At 40.1% G+C, this 25,473-nt stretch overlaps 1 protein-coding gene across 1 annotated transcript; it reads left to right on the forward strand.

The window, feature by feature from the left end:
- LOC122559198 (troponin C, slow skeletal and cardiac muscles) lies at positions 1–24,773 on the forward strand. The gene is made up of 6 exons (XM_043708580.1): positions 1–51; positions 14,325–14,355; positions 14,445–14,591; positions 18,338–18,452; positions 23,120–23,256; positions 24,512–24,773. Exons 1-6 carry the CDS (start codon positions 28–30, stop codon positions 24,541–24,543), a joined length of 486 nt encoding a protein of 161 aa, XP_043564515.1. The 5' UTR covers positions 1–27; the 3' UTR covers positions 24,544–24,773.
- The last annotated feature ends 700 nt before the right edge of the window (positions 24,774–25,473 follow it).

The raw sequence follows: 25,473 nt of genomic DNA on the forward strand, positions 1-25,473 counted from the left end.
GCAACAGCGCTGCATCCATCCTCAACCATGGAAGACATTTACAAAGCAGCGGTGAGTACAGTTCCTGAAGGAAGACACCAAGTTTCGCAGTTTATGTCTAAGTTTTTTCCATTTTTCTTGGTTCTGAAACATGCAAATTAATTGGAGGGACCTTATAGGGAAATTGGGCAATGACTAGCTTTCCAAGTATCTTAAGGCCGAATTTAGATTTCTTTGTCGATCTGATGTATACAAATATTCATACAGCAATATCATTGAATAACATTTTATTCTAACTTTACCAGATATTGTAACAAATTTAAAAATGATTAGTATTCTTTCATTCATATTAAAGCTGTTTATGGACATATGTTTAGAAGTAGTTGTCGATTTTTGTAAAGTTAAACAGGTAAGCAGATGTCTAAGCGGAAAATGTATTTGCTACAAATGATAGTGAAAGAGCGAGACCAGTTTAACTCACTTTGTTTTTATTGAACTGAATGCAAGTCCAGTCTTTGAAACTAGCAGATGAAAAAAAAGTTAGTCTTCCTTAGCCGATAAAATACAATCGACAAGCGTTACTTGTGCTCTGGTTTCCTCCCACAGTCCAAAGATGTGCAGGTTAGGTGAATTGGTGATGTTAAATTGCCCCTAGTGTTCAGGGATGTGTAGATTACGTGCGTTCGTCGGGGTAAATGTAGAGTAATAGGGTCGGGGAATGGGTCTGGTGGGTTACCCTTCGAAGGGTCGGTATGGACTTGTTGGGCCGAAGGGCCTGTTTCCATACGGTAGGGATTCTATGATTAAAGTAACATTTCCATTTTAAGCGAGCTTTAAAGACTCTTAATGATTCCAAATTCTGACCTATTTTTGTTGCAATACAACCTATGGACGTTTCCCAATGGAGATCAAACAACCCAATGTGATTTTACCATGAGTCCGAGAATTCAATTTCTTGTCGATTCAAACCTGTCGCCCTGATTTACTTTTAGTTCCTGTGGCTTATTTTGTTCAAGGTAACGTGTCATTACGACTTGGGTTTTATGAACTAAAACAGATTCCAATGTTAGTCCGAACCATAAAAGTACATTTCGTACAAATTAATCTGTCTCAATTTGAATTATAATTAAGAGAAGCCTGCATTATTTCAATTCCTTTTAACAGAGGAATTTTTACAGAGGAATTTTAACAGAGGAATGCGATCAAGTGTTGCTCCCTCTATTTGAAGTTAATTTTGGCAGTGAGGAACCGGCTATCTTGGTGATAAGCTCCCACCATCAGGGACCGAAATGCTCCGCTAAAAATTTCAAGGATGCATGTCTATGTCAATCAAGGATACAAAAGCAAACCATGCGTGGTATTTGTCTTAGCTCTCCTCCACAGTTGTCTTGTCGTTTATCTTGTTAAAAATAACAAGGAGTCGTGTTACCAAGGCCACAGTGAACAACACTATAAAAGAGCTTGCTTTTGTTGGGTACCTATTCATGTCCAAACCATCCTGGCCTAGATGGGATGCCAGAACAATGACAGCAGCTGACTCTTTTTCATCACAGCTCTTTCAATAAAATCCTTCAGAAAACGTTTGAAAAGGTTAGGAAGAAATCTGAATGTAATTAGTTTGGTGTTAGGACCAGCCATCATCTAATAGGTATAACCAAACTCTCAAACTTGTAATGAGATATATGGAATCATGGAATCACTACAGAGCAGAAAGAGGCCATTTGGCCCATTGAGTCTACACCAGCTCTCTGAAGTGTATCCCACTCTGACCCACCTCTCCATCTCATCTCCATAAACCATTTTTACAACGGCCAATACACCTAGCCTTCACATCCTGGACACTATGAGGCAATTAAGTATGGTAAATCCATCTACCCTGCATATCTTTGGACTGTGGGAGGAAACCAGAGCATCCAGATGAAACCCAGGCAGACACAGGGGAAATGCACAAACTCTACATGAACAGTCATTGAAGCTGGAATCAATATAGTTACTTGATCTTCACTACAAACTTAAGGTTTCACAACAAGTTACTAATTGAAGATAGAAATAAGTCTTAGGCTTATTGTATCCTAATAGAACTTTCATGCAATGTACTGATGAATTTATTGCTTCATTCTTCACTAATGTTGGCTATACTACCATTTAAGACTGATTGTTCACTATCTGGAATATTTGCGTGCAAAACTGACCAATATTTGATCTCTTAGAATTGATAGGCAAAACCAAAATAGAGCTTAGATTATTTGATGGTTCGAGACCAGTTGTAACATTTGATGTAAGAGTGAAGTTTTGGCTCACACCAAATAGTTCCGAAGCTGTGTAACAGTTGGGAACTTGCAATAATAATCACAATGTATATTTATTACTTATTTAACATAAGGCTTAAAGAGAAAATGGAAACAAAACCAAAAGACAGAACTAAAAAATGACTAATTGCAAGTAAGGAAAAGATAATAAGAAAAGCAATGGCAATTCATAAATTGATGAGAAAAACTGAAGAGAGTCAGTGAGGCAGAGTTTGGATAAAGAAGCAAAAAGAAAGAACCAGAGATCCCAACCATTTGTAACAAAATCAGACAGTGCTGGAAAAACTCAACATGTCTGGCAGCATCTGTGCAGAGAAAGCAGAACTAACATGGTCCAGTGACCCTTCTTCAGAACAATTTGTAAAACTGCCAAGGAAACTATTGTCAACGCATCCTTGAATTTATTTGCACATGCAAGTGAATGAGCAAGTAAAACAACTAATTATATCCAGCCCACATTCTAATAATGTTTGGTGCACTGATGTATCCATTATTGTCACTTCTTCAAACATATCTGAACTCAATCAGAATATGAAGTAATCTCAGAGCGAAGTATTTTCAATGCTTATTAAACAAATCCTTCATGTTTGAGTTTGTCTGTCCCTTTAAATTAAACTATCTAATGAATAAGTTAAAAATAATATAAAATTGATAAATTCCACAAAATAAATGACAGGTTAGAAAATTAAACAGAATATGAAGAACTGCAAAAAATGATGAAAAGGTAAATATGGAGGGAGAAATTAGAGTATGAAAGAAGTCTAACTAGAAATATAAAGTCAGACATTAAGAGATTCTAGTTTTTTTAAAAAAGGATTATGTGAGTAAAATGAGTGTTAGTCCTCCAGGGAGTGAGTCTCAGGGGAATTGATAATGGAAACAAGGAGATGGGAAAATGAACTGAATTCATATTTTGCATCTGTCTTCTATGCAGAAGATAAATAAAATTAACACCCCAGAAATAATTGTGAATCTATGAAGATGCAAGAGAGGAACAGGGCAGCATGGTGGTTCACTGGTTAGCACTGGTGCCTCAAGTGCCAGGGTCCCAGGTTCAATTCCTACCACGGTGACTGTCTGTGTGGAGTTTGCACCTTCTCCCAGTGTCTGCATGGGTTTCCTCCAGGTGCTCTGGTTTCCTCTCACATTCCAAAAGATGTGCAGGTTAGGTGAACTGGCCATGCTAAATTGCCCATATTGTGAGGTGCATTAGTCAGGGGTAAATGTAGGGAAATGGGTCTGGGTGGATTACTCTTCAGAGGGTCAGTGTGGACTTGTTGGGTCGAAGGGCCTCTTTCCACACTGTTAGGAGTCTAATCTAATCTCAGGAAGGAAATTAAAACATTACAACCACTAGGAAAAAGACATTGAGAAAATTATTAGAATTAAACTAAAAGAGTCCTCAGTGCTGATGGACTTCATTCTGCTCTGAAACAAAGTCACTGCAGAGACAGTAAATGCATTGGTTTCAATTTTCCAAAATTCTTGGGAAGGTCCTATCAGATTTGAAAATAGTGAATGTGACTCCTCTATTCAAGAATAGAACCAGAAAACAGGAGACTACAGGTTTGTTACCTTAACATCTGTCACAAGGAAAATGCTGAAATGTATTATTGAACAGATTCAGCATGGCACTGAGAAAATCTTAAAGCAATCAGGCAGAGTCAACATATTGTGAAAGTGAATCATGTTTGACTAATATATTTGAGGAAATACCAAACCTTGTGGATGAAAGGGAACCTGTGGGTTTGCTGTAGGGTTAGATTTCTAGAAGGCATTTTACAAAAAGGTTACCATGCAAAATAAGATCTCATGGTATAGATAGTAACAAATTAGCATGTTTAGAATATCTAACAGAAAACAAAGTAGGCATAGATGAGTAATTTGTGGATTAGAAACATGTGACAAATCGTGTGCCACTGGATTCAGTGTGGCACCACAAATTGCATGAATGACATGAATGGAGGGACTGAATGTGTGGTTACTAAATTTGCTGATGACACAAAGTTAGATAGGGAAGTACGTTGGATATAAGGAGTCACCAAAAGGATATAGATAAATTAGGTGACTGGGAAAAATTGACAATTGAAGTATAATGTGGGGAAAATGAGAACATACCCACTTTGACTAGAAGAATAGAAAGAGAATGTTCTTTGAACAGAGAGAGATTGCAAAATTCAGAGAGACGCTGGCGTCTAGGTGTCCTGGAAGGTTGGCATGCAAGTGCACCAAGTGATTAGGAAGACAAGTGGAATGTAATTTTTTGCTAAGAGAAGGGAACAAAAAAGTAGGGCTATTTTACTGTAGTTGTATAGGGATTGGTGAGACCGGATTCAGGAGTACTGAGCTCCTTATTTAAGAAAGGATGTAAATACATTACAGGCGTTTCAAAGAATATCCACTCAACTGATACATGGAGTGAGGTGGTTGTCTAATGAGGGAAAGTTGACAAACTGGGCCTGTATCCAATGGAGACTGAGAGATGATTTTTCTGAAACATATAAGATGCTGATAGGACTTGATGGCGAACATTGAAAGTCGAGAATGTGATGCTGGAAAAGCACAGCAGGTCAGGCACCATCTGAGGAGCGGGAGAATTGATGCTTCGGGCAAAAGCCCTTCATCAGGAAACATCAATTCTCCTGCTGTTCAGATGCTGCCTGACCTGCTGTGTTTTTCCAGCACCACACTCTCGACTCTAAATCTCCAGCACCTGCAGTCCTCACTTTTGCTTAGGTGAACGTTGAAAGGATACTTCACATTATGGGACAGATAAGAAGAAGGGGACACAGTTTAAAAATAAAGGATGACCCATTTAAGGCAAGAGATGAGAATATTTTTCTTTCAGATAGTTGAGAGTGTTTGGAACTCTCTCCTCCAGAGACCATTGGGTCATGAATATTTTCATGGTAGTGGTAGAGGGAGCCTTGAGTAACAAGAAGGTTGAATGGTATTAAGGCTCAGCAGGAGAACAGAAATGAGGCCAAATTCAGATCAGCCATGATCTTATTAAACGGCAGAGCAAGCTCCAAGGGGCTAAATGGCCTACTTTCTGCTGCTAATTTGTATATGCCTATGTCACATTCCATTCACAGAAGGTTACAACGGCCCAACCAAATAATACTAACATGTGCAGTCTGGTGTCGAGAGTGTGGTGCTGGAAGAGCACAGCAGGTCAGGCAGCAGCCAAGGAGCAGGAAAATCAATGTTTCGGGCAAATGCCCTTCATCAGGAATATTCCTGTGCTCTTCCAGCACCACAATTTCGATTTGAATCTCCAGCATCTGCAATCCTCACTTTCGCCTATGTGCAGTCTGGTGTTAATTACCTTCCAAACAGCATGTACTGAGCGAATGACTGAATATGTAATTGGAACCACAGCAACAAATACAGTAGAATAAAATAAACGATTGTAATCATGGTTAAAACTGAAAGAACTGTGGATGCTAATTAGAAACAAAAACAGAAGTTGCTGGAAAAGCTCAGGAGGTCTGGCAGCATCTGTGAACAGAAATCAGAGTTAACGTTTCGGTTCCAGTGACCCTTCCTCAGAACTGATGGTAGCTAGGAAAATGTGAGTTTTTATGCAGAAAATAGGGTATGGGAGGGGCTAAGAGGTTAATGCTAGTTGGGGATAGAGCCCAAAGAGAGATAAATACAGTTGGACAGACAAAGGAGTAACAATCTAGCTAGGATGATGAATAGCTGTTAATGGAGACTGTGAGTGGCTAACAATGGGTTGTGTGTAATAACAGACTATGTGATAAGAAGGCCTGATGTGTGGCAGTGGGGACTAGGACATGGGGGAGTTCACACCCTAAAATTATTGAAATCGATATTATGTCCAGAAGGCTGCAGAGTCCCCAAGCAGAAAATGAGGTGTTGTTCATCCAGCTTACAATGAGCTTCACTGGAGCACTGCAGCAAGCCTGAGACAGAGATATTGGCTAGGTGGCAGAGTGGTGTGTTGAAGTGGAAGCGACTGGAAGCTCAGGATCATTTTTGCAGGCAGAACGTGCTCTGCAAAGCAGTCGCCCTAAGTATGCTTCATTTTCTCAGTTTTGGGAAGAGCACATTGTGATCAGTGAATGCAGGAGACAAGGTTGTATGAATGGCAGGTAGAGCGCTGCTTCACCTGGAAGGTATGTTTGGGCCCTGGGATACTGAGGAGGGTGAGTGTAAATGGGCAAGTATTACATCTTTGTAGGGGAAGGTGCCTTGGGGGTGTGGGGGCATTGAAAGTGAAGGAAGAGTGGACCAGGGTATCCCAGAGGGAACGGTACCTGCGGAAGACTGACAAGGGAGGGGAGGGGAGGGGAGGGGAGGGGAAGGGAAGTGCTTCAGTCCATGTGATGTGGTTACAGTCACAGTACTGTTAGAGAGGAATTTCTGTGATGTTTAACCCAGGGATATTGAAGAGAATGGCAATATGTTGTGGTTCTGTTCGCCGAGCTGGGAATTTGTGTTGCAGACGTTTCGTCCCCTGTCTAGGTGACATCCTCAGTGCTTCAAATGAACGAAAATACAGTGACTTACCTCTCTCCATGAATTAAATATATGAAGGCATTCCTGTAATATATTTCTAATTTACAAAACAGAAATTGCTGAAAAAGCGCTTCTGTGATCTTTCCTCCGGCATTTATAGCTTCACAGGAGGCTCCAAAGCACTGAGGATGTTACCTAGACAGGGGACGAAAAGTCTGCAACACAAATTCCCAGCTCAGCGAACAGAACCACAACAACGAGCGCCCGAGCTACAAATCTTCTCAGAAACTTTTAAGAATGGCAATATAGTTTTAATTCAAAATGAGAAAAGCCTTAGAGGGAAAAGTAGAGGAATGACATAACTTAAGAACATAATAAAAACATAAAGAACTGCGGGTGCTGTAAAGCAGAAACAGAAACAGAAACAGAAATTGCTGAAATAACTCAACAGGTCTGGCAGGTCTGTGGAGAGAAATGTTCTGAGCAAGGGTCACTCAACCTGAGACATTAACTCTGATTTCTCTGCACAGATGCTGCCAGACCTGCTGAGCTTTTTCAGCAATTTCTGTTTTGTAAATTAGACATATATTACAGGAATGCCTTCATATATTTAATTCAAGGAAAGAGGTAAGTTACTGTATTTTCGTCCATTTGAAGGGACATAGCTGCAAAAAAGATCATGACTTCAGCACCATGATGTCCAAGATATTGGGCCATATATGAGTGAACAGATTTCCAGCAAAAACAATTGGCATCAAGCTCTCAGGCTAAATCTTGAATCTATTAATATTATATGTGACGACATTTGAAATGGAATTAATCGTCTATAAAGTGCTTTGGGACAATCTGAGGTCATGAAAGATCTTTATAAATGCAAACCTTTCTTTCAACCTTAGTTTGTTTACCAAATTCCAGAAACAATGCTATATCTCTCCCTGATTCTGTCAGTCCTTTTGTGTAAGGACAGTATGATGTTATTACAGGATCTTGTTACTATATGCATCCTGCTGGGGTGTATGTGTCTGGTGGTGGGCATCTCGCTGGAGGTGGCAGGAAATGGTGAAAATGATTTTCAGGATGTGGATGCTAATGGGATGATACGTAAGAACAAGGGGAACCCTATCGGAGGAGTCAGGGCTGAAGTGCTGGAGATAGGTCAGACCCGATTGAGGGCCATGTCAACAACAGTGCTGGGGAATCCTTGATTGAGGAAGAAAGTGGACATTTCGGAGGTTCTCTTATCTTCAGAATATATGTGACGGAGATGGAGGAACTGGGAGAATGGACTAGAGTCTTTACAGGAAACAGGGTGAAAGGATGTGTAGTCCAGGTAACTGTGAGTGTTGGTGGGTTTATAATGGATATTAGTGGCAAATGTATCCCCAGAAATAGAAACAGAGATTTCGAGGAAGGGAAGGGAAGAGTCAGAAATAGATCAGGTGAAAGTGAGGGCAGGGTGGAAATTGTAAGAGAAATTGATAAACCTTTCTGGGTGAGAGAGGGAAGCAGCTTGTACTGTATTAGTAATGATGACCAAAGAGAATACATCAACATCTGCTTGGAAGAGGACAAGCAGAAGGGGAAATTCAGAATGGTGTCTATGTGTGGGGGCAAGTAGTAATTCTTAAATTTCACTTATGAGATTGGGGTAAGAATGATTGACATTCCTTAATGATCTGTTACTCAGCTAGTTCTCTTACTTATGTGACGTGCATAGGAAAGATGCAGTCCCTTGTGGCTTAATAATAAAAACAAAGCCATTTCAATGATCTTTTCTTCATTCATTCATGGGACGAGTGCATCACTGGCAATGCCAATACTTTTTCTGTAAATTTTTTATTGAGAAAACGATTTTGAATTTTTTACAAATTATAAAATTACTACAAAATAGTATAACAATTTTATAATGTAACAACAATAACAGTAAACAAACGACTACTCTATTCCACAAACAGTTTAAAAGAAAAGAAAAAAAGAAAAACAAAAGCACATACTACAATTCAATAAATAAATTTAATAAAAAACGAAATTAAATCGAATTCAAACTAGGCAAATTAAACTAAATTAAGTTATAACGCAACCCCACCAAAGCTCCCCATCACCGAAAGTATCAACTGGCATACCCCTTTATTTGAAATTCTTCCTCCCGGGGCCCCCGGCCCACCAGACACAACCCCCGCGGCTACACGAAGGCCCTGACCAATATAGCTGACAAGTCTGCATCTGTATAGTTCAAAAAGGGCTGCCACGTCCTATAAAAAAGTTCCATTTTCTGGTGCACTATACTTGTAAAGAAGTCTGGGGGATGTGCTCCATAACTAATCTGAACCACCCCGAGATCCCTGAGGGATTCTCCGACACCCAGCTCATTAGAATGTTCTTCATCTCACAATATAAAAGGCTATTAAACAATTTCTTCCCATGTGCATCCAAAGAGGGGAGATTCGGCAAACCCAAGAGGAGGGTCACCTCTCTACCTTGACCTCGGTTCCCAAGACCCCTTCCAAGACACTCGCTAGAGCATCCCAACACCTACGAAGCTTGTGGCATGACCATAAGCAATGAGTAAGAGTACCAATATCTGTTTTACATTTGGGGTATATTGGATACGCTCCTGTCTTGAATTTCACAGGCCGCTCCAGTACCAGATAAGCCCTGTGGAGTACCTTCAGCCTGCGTCCTATTGCAAATCAAAATCTTCCTTCCATTCTCCCAAATATCCTCCCATGCCTCTGACAAGATCTCCGCGCCCAATTCCTGAGTCCAGATCCTGCACAGCTGCTCAATGTCCTTTGAGACACTACCTCCTAATAAATGACAGAGGGTGCTGACCGAGAGATTGCCCATGGACCGAAGCACTCTCCTCTCCACCTTAGACTTATAGGAACTAACCATTAATGTAGTCGTTTTCTGTATAAATTTCCTAATCTGAAAATAACGATAGAGTTCCCTCCTAGAGAGTTTATATTTCTGGCTCAATTGCTCAAAAAACATCAGGACCTCCCCGTCAAATAAATCTCCCAAACAGGAAACTCCTCTAGACTCCCAGAGCCTAAAGCCGGAATCCTGGCATTCCAAGTACGGGAGTAAAAAGGGAAGTTTTTGTAAATTGCCTTCACTTTTTCTCAACACTTTCCATGCTTTAACCGTATTAAGGACAATGGGATTTCTGCAATACTCCATAACATTCCTCATTTTGTCCACAAACAACAAATTAATGAGGGGGTATTTTGCCTTGGAGGCCTCGGTGTTCAGCCAAATTGACCTTGGGTCCTGGCAAGCCCAATCAGCCACATAGGATAGTAGGGAACTCAGTTGATATTTCTTAAAATCTGGAAAATCTACACCTCCCATCCCCTGCGGAAACTGCAATTTGTCCAGCTTAATATGAGGCTGCCAATGATGCCAGATGAAAGATCCGAGCCAACTGTAAAGCCTCCGTAGTGCTTGCCTCAGCAGCGTCAGAGGGAGCACCCGCATGGGATATAATAAATGCGGAAGAACATTCATTTTGACCAGAGCTCTTCTACCCAACCAAGATCCTCCCAGCGCCAAAGGTCCTGCCTTATCTTCTCTTGCAACTGCACAAAATTAGCTTTATATAAGTGATCAAAGGCTGGAGTGATGAAAATGCCTAAATACAGGAAACCTCCCTGTGACCACCCGAAAGGGAATTGGATTCCACCCCCAAGATCGAGTACTCTGACAAGACCCCCCACAGGCGTGGCCTCCAATTTCATAAAATTGATTTTATACCCCAAGAAACAACCAAATATATTAATCAATTGCATTAAACAGGGCATAGATATTGTCAGATTAATTAGAAAAAAAGAACATTATCTGCATAAAGGGTGATCTTATGCCCTCTTGATCCTACCTCTGGGGCAATTATATTGGGGTCCCTCCGGAAAGTCTCTGCCAACGGTTCAATCACTAATGAAAATAGCAATGGTGAAAGCGGGCACCCTTGTCGGCTGCCTCTACCGATACTAAAACTGTCAGACCTTATACCATTAGTGAGATTGCTGTCTTAGGGTCACAATATAACACTGCTACCCACCTGGCAAAAACCCCTCTAAGACCAAACTGTTCCAGGACATAAGAGGTACGGCCACTCCTTCTGGTCAAATGCTTTCTCTACATCCAGGGAGACTACCAAGCCTAGAATCGACCCTTACTGGCAAACCTGAACAATATTCAGTATTCTTCTAATGTTGTTAGAAGACCTGCATCCCCTAATAAACCTATCTGGTCCTCCTTTATGATGGAGGGCAAGACCTTCTCCAACCTGAACACCAGTATTTTTGACAAAATTTTAAAATCCACATTTAATAGCGATATGGGCCTGTATGAAGTACAATCCTCCGGGACTTTCCCTCTCTTGAGAATAAGGGAGATATTTGCTTCTCACAGAGTGGATGGGAGGCAGTCCTGACTGTATGAATAACTGTACATATCCAACATTGGCCCGGCCAGCATATTTATAAACCCTTTATAAAACACACTCTAAATCCTCTGGACCGGGCGCTTTACCTGAGGAGCTGCCTCACTGCCCTCGTGTATCTCTTGGATAGTCAGAGGGGCATTCAAAATAGACACCTACTCTGAAGTTACACCTGGGAGGTCTAAGGTCTTAAAAAAGGACTCCCTCTTCACCAATTTGTTCTCACAGCTCTCCAACTGGTACAACTCAGAGTAGAATTTCCTGAATGCCACATTAATCTTTTTGGAGTCGCAAATGAGAGTACCAGCACACTCTCTGATGGATGTGATAGATCTTCTTACTGGCCAGATATCTACCTGGTTTATCACCATACTCGAATAACTCTGTTTCACAAAGGAAATCTCCCTGTTTGCTGTCTGGGTGAGCACAGCATTCAGAGCAGCACTGAAGGCTGTAATCCACTGCAACTTGAACACAGACGGCCTGTCAAAGTAGGCTATCTTGGCTGCCTACAGCCAGTAACACCCCCCCCCACCACCGCCATCGCTTCTTCTAGCTGAAGCTGTGTCCCAAACCTATGCAAAACAAAATAAAAAACATTACATGCATCTTACAACAAGAAAATTAAAAGTGGGCATTCAGCATGTCTCACCCATACTTTGACGCTCGGCAATCCTGGTAGATAAAAAAAACTCCCCTCCCCTCCACCCCCTCCCCCACCATCCCATACCAAGAGAGAGAAAAGGAAAAGGAAGGATTAAGAAAAAGGATAATGGGAGGGGAGAAAAAAGGGAGGAGAGAGAAAAAGAAAAAGGGGACCTCCACATATTAAAAGAACAAAAGCATGTAAAGCAGGCAAACCTGCAAACGGAGAAAAAAAAACAAAGTAAACACTATTGTCCATATTATTTGAGCCAGTCAGTCTATATTAATGTGTCCAGGAAGCCTTTTCTGATGAGTCAAAATTAAACACGGGCCCTCAATGGCTGAAACGTGATATTGCTGGATATCTTAAAGAGTACTGAATATTCAAGTCACTCAGCCTCCTCTTTACCTCATCAAAGGCCTTCCTCTTGTGGATCATGGCCACAGAAAAGTCTTGGAAGAACATAATTCTTGATTCCTTGTATATCAGAGACTGTAGATCCTTCCCCAGTGCTCTGGAAGCTTCCAACACCATTTGCTTATCTCTATAGTGCTAGAGTCGCACTAGGACCGAGAGGGAGCATTGGTCCGAACTAGGCCTGCGCAGTGCAATCCAGTGGGCCCACTCGACCTGCACCCAGCCTGCTCCAACTTCCACCCTCAAAAACTGTGGGAGCCATTGCTCCAAGAAGCTGACAAGCTGGCCTTCTTTCTCCCAGTCCGGCAGCCCGACCAGGTGGATGCTCTTCTGAAGGCCTCAATTTTCGAGGTTGTCGACCTGCTCTACCAAGGCCTGTACCTGCTGTTCCAGGGCCTGGACCCGACCCACCGAGGATTCTGTCGCGGTATTGGAAGCTGCTGTCCGCTGCTCCACCTCCACGACATGCTGCCTGAGACGCTGGATCTCCTGGTCATGCTTCTGCAGCATGGCCGAGATCAGTTCCAGCCTGGTCCAGGTCTCCTCCATCGCTGAATCAATCTTCTCTCAGAGTTTGCAAAACTCTGCTCCACAGGTAAGTTCCCAGGAGCGCTCGGGGAAGCTGACACCGCAGCCGCAGATGTATCCATTGCTGCCGGGGAGAGCCCTGCTTGGTGTAATCCTCACTGTCCTTTTCCCTTGGTCATCTTCCTTAATCAACAAAACTGACACACAGCAAATCTGGGGATCTAAAACAGCTGATTTTTATCACAATAACTAAGATGTGGGCAGCACGGTGGCACAGTGGTTAGCACTGCTGCCTCACAGCGCCTCAGGCGACTGACTGTGTGGAGTTTACACATTCTCCCTGTGTCTGCGTGGGTTTCCTCCAGGTATTCCGGTTTCCTCCCACAGTCGAAAAATGTGCAGGTTAGGTGAATTGGCCATGCTAAATTGACTGTATTGTTAGGTGCAGGGGTAAATGTAGGGGAATGGGTCTGGGTGGGTTGCGCTTCGGCGGGTCAGTGTGGACTTGTTGGGCTGAAGGGCCTGTTTCCACACTAATCTAAATAATCTAAAAAAAAAGGAGGGTATGGTGCAGAGTTCAGTCGGGCAGACGTACTGGATTGCTGCATCTTGGATCTCAAGATCTCTTGCATCCCAGGCACTCACCACCCTTTGTATGAAAAACCTGCCTCATACATCTCTTTTAAAGTAACCCCTCCAGCCCACCCCAGCACCTTGTACCTGTGTCCCCTAGTAACTGACCCCTCCACCTTGGGAAAAAGCCTCATACTTACCACTCTATCAATGTCATTCATAATCTTATAAACTTCTATCAGATCACGCCTCTACTCTTGCGTTCCAGTGAAAACAAAGCCAGTCTATCTAAACTTTCTTCATCGTTAAAATCCCCGATACCAGGTAACATCTTGGTAAACCTTTAGAATACAACAGGAGTGAAGAGAATTGAGGGAATTCCAGAGCTTAGAGATTAAGCAACATTGGTGGAGTGATTAAAATCTTCGTTGCTCAGAAGCCAGAATTGGAGAAACACAAAGATCTCAAAAGGTGTGGTGCTGGAGAAAGTTACAGAGACAGAGAGGGGCAAGATCATTGAGAAATTGAAAAGCAAGGAGGAATATTTAAAAATTGAGTCACTGTTGGATCAGAACCCACTGCCAATAAGCAGGGAGGTGAGATGTGGAGTGATTAGGAAACAGAATTTTTGATGATCTCAAGTTTATGTAGCATTTCATTATTATGGCTTGAGAATCTTTTGAAAATGTCTGCTGGTTTGTGGCCATCTAAAAGGTGGTCAGTCATACACAAAAAAAAACACCTTCAACAATGTTTAGTTTCAATTGTCTCTCAGTGAGCATCAAAGGTATTCTTATACAGTTCTCAGTGTTAGACCATTTGTTTGCAAGCATGCACTTAGTCTTTCTCACTTATCCTGTAGTTTTCAAATTTAATATTCACTTTCAAATAGTATCTGTGCATTGTGTTTGCAGAACCTAATTATTGTGTTTTTGTGATACAGGTTGAGCAGCTGACTGAGGAGCAGAAGAATGGTAAGGAGTCACTAAATACAATAAGAACATTAAAAGCAATGCTTAAAATATATTAAATATGCTGGTACTGAAATGTTTCTTTCTTTCAGAATTCAGGGCAGCTTTTGATATTTTTGTGCAAGATGCTGAAGATGGTTGCATTAGTACAAAGGAGCTGGGTAAAGTGATGCGTATGTTGGGTCAGAATCCAACCCCTGAGGAATTACAAGAGATGATTGATGAAGTGGATGAAGATGGTACAGATATAACTTATAACATATTCTGACATTATTTATCACTCTGTTACAATAATGAGCTGACGTGTATGTTATGGGGTCATAGTAGATTTAAGAATGAGGTAACACCAAAGTTCCCAGATCCTAATACTTGGCCATAACCTTTTTATAACATTTTTACACTAAGCACTAAATTACATTCTTTAAGCATTATAATGGAATTTATTTTCCTTTAAGAACCATAACCACAATGCCCTAATGTCCAATGGCACTGAGTGATGCCACACAGGTTCAATATTTACTTTAGAAAGTTTCTCACATCAATTTTCTCACCACAAAGACTTACTCAATATATCTGAAAAATCAAATGGAGAACGATGCCTCAAATGAGCTCAGAAAAATATTAAAACTCATCAGAACTGTTGTGGCACTGGTCTGAAATCAAGTCACCTGCCCACATTTCCATCAAATTTGATGAGTAATCTGGGGAGATTAGAAAAGAAAAAAATTATGAGAAAAGTATGAAGTCTGAGACACTTGGGGCTGTTTTCATTAGAGAAAAGAAGGTTTAGGGGTGATTTGATTGAGGTATACAAGATGATTAGGGGGTTAGATCGGGTTGACAGTGTGAACCTTTTCCCGCGTATGGAGTCGGGTATTACAAGGGGGCACAGCTTTAAATTAAGGGGGGGTAGATATAGGACTGAAGTTAGGGGTAGGTTCTTCACTCAGCGAGTCGTAAGTTCATGGAATGCCCTGCCAGTAGCAGTGGTGGACTCTCCCTCTTTATGGGCATTTAAGCGGGCATTGGATAGGTATATGGAGGATAGTGGGTTAGTATAGGTTAGGTGGGCTTGGATCGGCGCAACATCGAGGGCCAAAGGGCCTGTACTGCGCTGTATTCTTCTATGTTCTATGTTCTATGTTCTAAGTCCTGGCCCCTCTGTAAAATTTTATATGTATTCCTGCAATTTTCTACTGTAAAATGGCTGACTGAGATCATTGACAGCTAAGCTCTAGGGGACCTTGTGATGCAGTGATAGTGTTCTTACCTCTGGGCCAGTTGCTCTGGGTTCAAGTCCTGTGTCAAAACTCAAAAGCTGTGGAGGTGTGTCATAAAACAACCAAGCAAATTGATTATTGAACTGTAAATCTATGTAAGAACAGGTGAGATTCCTGATCAGTCAGCATTGTGAATAGCTGCAGCATTACATTCTCCCTATGTCAAAATTCTCTGGGTACAGCCTCTTGCCATAAACATCATTCTTGTTCTGAGGGATGACCACAGACGTGAAATTGAAAAACGGTGGCAAAGGAAGATATGAGTTGTTGACAAGTATTACCTAGTCCTTCATTTCAAAACAGAGATCTATTCACTGTATTCTATATTTTTAGTGTGCTTCATTTTAAAAAATAATGTTTCATCACAAGTTTTGAAATATCAGCATGTTTCCCTCCAAACACTGGTAAAACACTGGTGATAACGAATGCTTGAATGTAGTCACATATGTGAACTGGCGGATAATTCACATACTCTACAATAATCCATTGTTTGTTCATGAATAGAAGTAAAATTGTTCAGCAGAAGTTTTAACATTATAGTAGTCAACTGGTCTTCTCATCACAATTTTACCATTGTTAAATCAGTAAGAATTGAGACGTAAAGGTAGCTGTGTATGTAAATAGATGCTCCTCTTTCTTTAGATTACAGGCCAACATGTTTAAGTGAGGAATAAAGTATCACATTCAGAGACTTGTCACAGCACCAGATACAGTTCATTCAGGAAAAGCAACATAGTGTGAGTTTGGATTTCCACTGAGCCAATTATAGGGTTGCAGGAAAATACCAGTCAATGTTATAATGCTGGTAGGTTGGAAGATTCATATCCATAGTGTCAGAGGGAATATCAATCATTTTTTTCACAGCGTAAAAAGTCTGTGGAAGTAGGCATATTTAAATTTATTCCAGATTGTAATAGGCACTAAGTTTCCAGGCCCATGATAACGATATAAGTCAAGTTCTAAGAGTAAATTGTAAGACCTATGCTTTTGTTATGAAACTGCATTCAATAATTCCAATAATGTTTCAATGAACATAATGAAAGTATAGCCTTGTACGTTATCAGTGATAGTTGACTTACATTGTGGTATTGTGTTTGATGAATCGGTATCCTATTTTCAGTTATCATACAAATTTGCAAGGCAAGAAATCAAAAAGCAGAAATATGCAATTCACTCATTAATATATTTATCCCATACTTCTTTTTAAAAATTAAAAATATCTATTCCCTGTGCTCTACCTGTAATAAAATGTGCAATTTACTCATTAATGCACTTATCCCATACTTTTCCTTAAAAATAAAAAATGATATATATTCTCTGTGTTCTATCTATAATAGCTTTTTTTTCCTCCACCTCATCTCCTATACATAATGACTTATGGATACACAAAAGCCCTGTAGGTATTCGCAACCACTTGATATTTATCCCATGTGGCCATTCTTCATGTGAGTCTAATTTACCAATAGCCAGCAAGCTACCATGAAGCTTCACAGTCATGCTCCATTTCATTATTCCTGATGAAAGGCTTATGCCTGAAATGTCGACTCTCCTGCTCCTCAGATGCTGCCTGACCTGCTGTGCTTTTCCAGCACCATGCTCTCGACTCTGATCTCCAGAATCTACAGTCCTGGGGCAGCAGTGTGGCTCAGTCGTTAGCACTGCTTCCTTACAGCACCAGAGACCTGGGTTTAATTCCAATCTTGGGTGACTGTCTGTGTAGAGTTTGCACATTCCCCCTGTGCCTGTGCGGATTTCCTCTGGGTACTCAGGTTTCCTCCCATGGTCCAAAACTTTCCAGGCCATGCTAAATTGCCCACTGTGTTAGGTACATAAGTCAGAGGGAACTGGGTCAGGGTGGGTTACTCTTCGGTGGACTTGTTGGGCCAATTGACTTGTTTCCACACTGTAGGGAATCTAATCTAATCTCACTTTCTCTATTCCATTATGACTTGATGCAGGTAAAATCTCACTTATAACCAGATTCATTCCATAATGTAGGTGTTTCAACTGAGCCAAATAGCCTTCTAAAATATGCTTTAATTTTTTTCAACCAGGTGCAGTTCAATAGTTAATAGGAGTAATGAAAAATTTGTAATTGTATGTGCCATTGATGAAACTCCTTAACTAATTCATTAATGATCTTTCACTTGCAATGCATTGTATTATTAGAAATTTATTTTTGCACAGTAACAACTACATACTGGAATGCATCAGTAAGAATCTGTACAGGGAAAATCAACAGCAATGCTTACTTCATGAAAGTTAGATGTTAAACACAAAGCAGCAGCACAACATTGTTATGTCATTCTCTGCTGTGGTGTCTTACTTTCACAGCATCCCACCAAACTTTGCTTTTCTATTTCAGTGTAAACTGGATAAATAATAATAAGTAATAACTGAATAAGTAAACTGAATAAATAATAAGTAACTGAATAAACTGTTAAGCTCTCTTGAAAATCTCACTTAGTTGAATTATTTTATAAGATGCATTACTGTTATAATTGTGCATGCAAAGTGGTAAAGACAATGGGAGGACATTTGTGAAATGCTACTGGGTTATGAAAATAACACAATGATACTGTTTCTTATTTAGTTACACATTCCACATTTCCAGAGGTGAGGTAAACAATGCTTTTTTTTGTGATTTTGTATTGTTCATTAATTTGTGATCAATGTAAATATCTTCAGTTCTTCATTTCATTCAGGCAGTGGAACTGTTGACTTTGATGAGTTCTTGGTGATGATGGTGAGATGTATGAAAGATGATAGCAAAGGAAAATCAGAAGAAGAACTGGCAGAATTATTTCGAATGTTTGATAAGTGAGTATTTATTGTTTAAAATACATTTATAAACTCTCATATCTAGTCCTGTGCATCGATATACAAAGTCAGAAGTCACACAACACTAGGTTATTTGAAATCTCAAGCTTTATGAGCACTGCTCCTTCATCAGGTGGAGTAAAAAGCAGCATACAGACACATAATTTATAGGCAGAGTCCAAATGATTGTGCAAATACTATGGGTGGAGTGTTGACAAGGTGAATAATAAGTCTCTGCAGGTGATCAAAAGTGTCAGACGGTGTGAGTAAAATGTCAAAAAGTGTGGTGCTGGAAAAGCAGAGCTGGTCAGGCAGCATCCGAGGAGCAGGAGAGTCGACGTTTCGAGCATAAGCTCTTCATCAGGAATATGCATGAAACCTCGACTCTCCTGCTCCTCAGATGCTGCCTGACTAGCTGTGCTTTTCCAGCGCCACACGTTTTGACTCTGATCTCCAACATTTGCAGTCCTCACTTTCTCCTAGTGAGTAAAGTGTCAACAGCTGAATAGCAAGTGAAGGGATGACCTGTAATCGTATTGAGGCAGAGGGATAGTTACAAAAAATTAAAAATAAAGTGGTGCTGGAAACAAACCAAATAGCTGCAATAACCTAATAAATGTAAAAGTTGAATACCCAGGGTCTGAACCGAAGTTATCCAAAACTGTACAAACTAAGATAGAGAAATCATAACAAGTTATCAAGATGATGGTTTCAAAACAGGAGAGTAAGGAAGATTTTACAGATATAGAACAGTATGATGGGGTTACATGCAGTGCGACATTAACCCAAGATAACAGTTGAGGCCATCTTCATTGGTATAGAACTGGGTTGTCAGTTCCTGCTCAATAATTCTACATTGTTGTGTATCTCGAAGGCTGCCTTGGAGGACGCGTACCCAAAGATTGGAGGCTGAATGCCCTTGACCACTGGAGTGTACCCTGACTGAGGTAACATTCCTGTCTGACGATTGTTGCACGATGTACATTCATCCACTGCTATAGTGTGTGCATGGTCTCGCCAATATATGATGCCTTGGGGCATCCTTGCCTGTAGCGTATGAGGTAGATAACATTGGCTGAGAGACATGAGTATCTGCTGTGTACATGGTGGGTGGTTTTCCAACATGTGATGGTAGTATCCATGTTGATGATCTGACATATCTTGCAGAGGTTGCCATGGTAGGGTTGTGTGGTGTTGTCAATATTGTCCTGAAGGTTGGGCAGTTTGCTGTGAACAATGGTCTGTTTAAGATTTAACAGCTGTTTTAAAACATGAAATGGAGGCATAGTAATGATCTTAGCAAGATGTTTGTCATTATCAATGATATGTTGGAGGCTGTGAAGAACATGGCATAGTTTCTCTGCTCTGGGGAAGTACTGAACAACAAAGAGTATTCTATTGGTCCTGTCCTGTGTCTGTCTTCTGAGGTCTTTGTGGTTTTTCACTGTGGCACATCAGAACTAGCAATTGATGAATTGAGCATTGTATCCCGTTATCAGGGAGTCTTTCAGCATCTGTAGGTGTCCTTGTGTTCCTCCTCACCTGAACAGAACCTGTGTATACATGGAGCTTGACGGTAGAGGATGGCTTCTTTAACATGTTCAGGGTGGAAACTGGAGAAGTGCAGCATAGTGAGGTTTTCCATGGGCTTGCAGTAGAGTGAGGTATTGAGGTGTCCATCCTTGATGGAAATGAGACTGGTTCTGCAGAGTAGTCCACAGCAAGTCTGACTTGGAATGAAACTTGTTGATATTGTTGTATAGTCATTTCGGTGATTCCTCACCAGGAATCCAAAGGAAGAAAATGTCACTGATATATCTGGTGTATAGCATTGGTTGGAGGTCCTATGTAATAAAAAGGTCTTGCTCAAACTTGTGCATAATTATGTTGGTATATTGGTGTTCGCATTTGGTCCCCATGGTTGTTCCGTGTGTCTGGATGAAGAGCTGCTTGTCAGGATACACTTGAGCGGTCAAGGACATTCAACCTCCAATCTTTGAGTAAGTGTCTAACAAGGTGGCCTTAGAGATACACAACAAAGTAGAATCACTGAGCAGAAACTGATAGCCAAGTTCCAATAACCAATAAAGTATCACTTTATTTTTAATTCTTTTGTAATCTCTCTGCCTTAGTTAATCAGATTATACATCATCCCCTCACCTGCTATTCAGCTGCTGACACTTTAGTCACACTGTCTGACACTTTTGATCGCCTGCAGAAACTTATTATTCAGCCTGTCGACATTCCACTCACACCATTTGTTTGATCTCTCTGCCTATGAATTACGTGCCTTCACTCCAACTGGCAAAGGAGCAGTGCTCTGAAAGCTTGTAATTTCAAATAAACCTGTTAGACTATAACCCGGTGTCATGCGACTTCTGACCCTGTCCACCCAAATCCAACACCAGCACCAGCACCTCCACATCTATGCACAAAGGCCCAAACTATATGCAATTATTGAATTGCCAAACTGGTTTATGTACATTTTTGTCAACAGAAAGAAAGCTGTAGATCTTCATTGTTCTGAACATTGAGCTACAGATAATTACACAAAGAAGAGCAAATAAAGATATGTTACTTTTTTCTTTTGGAGTAGAAATGACAGAGCTCACTATTAAAAGTTTGTTCCTGATTTAGACACTTAAGAGACAGGACATGTGCAGATAAAGGTGTAAATCAAAGATGAAGTTTGCACCTTCTCTCCATGTCAGCATGGGTTTCTGCCGGTGCTCCGGTTTCCTCCCACAGTCCATAGATGTGCAGGTTAAGTGAATTGGCCATGCTAAATTGCCCATAGTGTTCAGCGATATGTTAGTTTGGGGCAAATGCAGAGCAATAGAGTAGGGGAATAGGTTTGGATGGGATACTCTTCGGAGGGTTGGCATGGACTTGTTGGGCCAAAGGGTCTGTTTCCACACTGTAGGGATTCTATTCTAGAAGATGATCCATCCTCCAAAAGGAGTGCCTCACTAAGAGATTTGCCAATCTAATACATGAAACAGCATGAAGTTTCTGTATGTAACCAATATATATATGCATTTTATTCACTGGAACAACTCAGGTCTTGTGTATTCCAATGTAAAGAAAATTTTATCTATCCAATTAAGCCGTACCAAACAATATTGCTGACATGAAAAGTTAAAGGTTGAATGGATTGTTTAAAATTTATCTGTCCATTCTTTTAACTCTCTTAATCTCTTAACTCAAGTTTACTTACCTCTTTCATTCTGATTTCTGTATCAGATTTGACATTGAATTATGTTGTCTAATTGGTTCAGACATTGCACTGTTAAGTTCTTCACTCTGGGCAGAGCAAATAGCCAGTTGAGATACTCTGCAGAGAGCTCTGATTTGTTGTTGTTAGCTGACTGGAGCTTTCAGTGCAAAAGCTGATTAAAAATCTCTGGGCAAGTGTAATGATTATCTGGTACCCTCAGATTATTCTGGGGAATAACTCAGGTGCTGAAATACGCATATGATTGAAACCAACAGTTGTGAGAAATAAATTTGCACAGAATATATTTAACAAAATGTCTTAAAAGTCTTACCATGTAGAAATTGTTAAAATATTCCACATAATTCTAAGAATTATGCTTTATTAGCATTTCTGCATGCATTTTTGCAATGTTACTTGTACCAACGATTTAACCTCCTATGAGGTAAAAGAGGCAATCCAAGAAGCAAAGAGATTTTTTTTCTGAGCCACAGGATTCAGCAGTGCCATTGTAGCTATCTATAGAAATGTTACCAGTGGTGACTATTTTGCCTCCAGTCATATTGTAGTTTCTAATTTACAATATAGGCTCACAATATGACAATATCACAGTATTTGATTTTTAGAATCTGACAATGATATAGCACAGAAAGAGGTCATTTAATACAATGTGGTTGGGCCAGCTCTTTGAACGAGAAATCTAATTATTTTCAGACCCCTGACATTTCCCCATAGCCTTGGAAATTTCCAATTAAGTATTTATTCAACTCCCCTTTGAAAGCTGTAACTAAATATTATTTTATCACACTTCGTCAGTGCATTCTGGGTCATACTTGCTCACTACATTAAAAATTCTTCTTAATTTACCTCTGATTATTTTGCTAATTGCCTTAAATTTGTGTTTTTCACTCGGTTTTTTTCTGCTACTGACAATAGTTTCTCTTTACACTATCAAACCCCTTTCTGATTTTGGATAACCGTATTAAACATGATAAAGTTAAATCTTAAAAATAACTCAGCGATAGTTTCCTACACCCTCCGTGGAGACAATATGTATGGTGACTTGAATATTATCAGTAGTCCTTTTCACATCTTAATGAGTGAAGAAACATACAAATAAAACTCAGTTTAGCTTAATCCAGGGCAATGGACGTTCAATATTCAATCCCTAGATAAAAAAAATTGGAAGTAAAAATGGATATACAGTGAAAGGGGCTCAAATTGATTTCATTGACATTTTAAATTCTTTATTGATGGTGAAGGCTAGTGTTTAGGGTGCAACTGCATTGTTGGTTTGAGAAATCAATTATGGTGTTAAGAGAATTCACCATAAATAATATAAATTTGTATTAAGGAACAAGCTGTACAAGCTCATAATAATATTAAACCATAAAGCTTCATCATTCTCACATTGTCGTCATTTTGATTTCTATAACCACCTGCATGGTAACAGAAATGCTGATGGTTACATTGACCTCAATGAATTAAGAACAATGCTGGAAGAAACAGGTGAATGCATCACTGATGATGACGTTGAAGAGCTTATGAGAGATGGTGACAAAAATAGTGATGGAAAAATCGATTATGATGGTGAGTTACATAATCACTACATGTGTTTTGCAATTTAGAATCTTCTGTTTATTTTGCAATCTTTACACCAATTTTGACAGTTCCTGAGTTTTTGAAGTACAGTAGCAGCAAAATCTATTGATCTGGTTTTCATTTCTCTTTCCTCACAGCATCCTGAGATGCTCCATGTCTCTGATTTTCTACCAGATGTAAACAATAGTTAAATTAGAACATAATAAGAAGCCATTTGGGACTCCTGTGACACAGTGGTAATGTCACTGCCTCTGAGCCAGGTGGCCTGCATTCAAATCCCACCTGCTTCAGAGATGCATAATAATGTCTCTGAACACATTGATTAAAAAATATTTATACTAAGGGGGCTGGTTAGTTCAGTTGGCCAGACAGCATTTTTGTAATGCAGAGTGATGCCAACAGCATGGATTCAATCCCTGCACTGACTGAGGTTACCAAGAAGGACTGTCCTTCTCAACCTCTCCCCTCATCTGAGGCATGGTGACCCTCCGATTAAACCAGCACCAGTCATCCGAGTGAGCAACCCAGTGGTTCATTAGAACTCTGGCAATTTTACCTTTACTATACTAAAAAGCCACATGAATCCTAACATTGCACTTTTTGGGGAAGGTCCTATAATTTTTGTGGTCTTCTATCTCTTTTGTATGGATACACCTAATGCATTCATATGTAATATTGTCCCCATTTTGTAACCGTCTGTCTTTCATTGTTTTACAATGAAATCCCCAAATCAATTCCATGATAACCTACAGTCTTCCTCAATTTTCTTACTCCACATATTTCTTTCTCTGCTTACATTTTATTTTCCAATTACTCCCCTTCCACACTCACTACCCCATCTTTATTGTACACCTGCCAAAGGGCCAAAGCACGTACTTCTCAGGTATCTAGTGACATCCCAAAGATTGCCTTTCTTGGCAGGCCACTATGGGAGGGTGTGGGGAAGTGAAGCATTATAGATAGCCTTCTTGGTGGATAAACATAAAAGTAATGATAGAAGATTGGAGTTTAAAATCAGCCTCCACAAATCCAATTCCTGAAGTCAGCAAACAACAGTATTTAATATATGGAATATATCAGCATAGCAGCTAAAAGAAAGTCTCAGCATGTTATTTGGTGATGCCCAAATTTTCTTTCAGGAAAAAAAGTGCACCATCTCCAATTAGCAACTCTCAATAGAAGTATCTTTTCAATATATTGTTGAAAACTTGAATTTAATATATTGTGATCTGTTCTATTTCAGAGTTCTTGGAATTCATGAAAGGTGTTGAATAAATGTCATAAGACCGATACTAAGAGTCCAGTTATTTACTTGTTGTGACACTTCTTTGGTCTGTTATGGATTAGTATAAATAGTCAACTGGCTTAGGAACAATCGATTTAAAACTACGGTCAAGTCCAAGATTCCATGTTATTCAAATACTTGTGGATTTCTATCAATGAATGTATATAATTGGATATTGAATGTAATCTTTTAAAATAAGAAAATTGTAACAGCTGTTGAAGGTCAATAAAGTTTTAACTAACATTGCAGCGAGTATGCATTTGATAAACTAGGTCTACTCATAATAACCTCAGTCTACGATCCTGACTGTTTGCAGTAATACAAAATCTGAACCAACTAAACTGATTGAAATTTTACTCAAAACATTACCAATTAGTCTGCTTTATTAATAGTTTGTTATAGATCTGTGGGATTTCATTGGTAAAAGTTTGAGATTTTTTTTCTAATTTACTTATGGGGTGCAAGAGATGCCTGCTCATCTCTTATTACCACTGAGAAGGTAGTAGTGAGCTATCTTCTTGAACTGTTGTAATACATTTGGTGTATGCATACACACAATGGCAATTAGGGAGGAATTTCCAGGATTTTGATCCAGCAACACTAAAGGAATGGTGATATGTTTCCCAGGCAGGATGGCGAGTGGCTCAACAGGATTACTTGCCTGCCAAACAGCAAAAGCAACAAGTGATAGACAGAGCTAAGTGAGAACACAACCAAAAGATCAGTTCTAAGCTCTGCAGTTCTTCCACATCCAATTGTGAATGGTGATAGTCAATTAAACAACTGACTGGAGGAGGTAGCTCCAAAAATATTATAGTCAAGAGTATGGTGCTGGAAAAGCACAGCAGGTCAGGCAGTATCTGAGGAGCAGGCAAATCGACGTTTCAGGCAAAAGCCCTTCATCAGGCTGCCTAACCTGC

Source organism: Chiloscyllium plagiosum, chromosome 18 (assembly GCF_004010195.1).
Source record: "Chiloscyllium plagiosum isolate BGI_BamShark_2017 chromosome 18, ASM401019v2, whole genome shotgun sequence".
Classification (NCBI taxonomy): Eukaryota; Metazoa; Chordata; class Chondrichthyes; order Orectolobiformes; family Hemiscylliidae; genus Chiloscyllium; species Chiloscyllium plagiosum.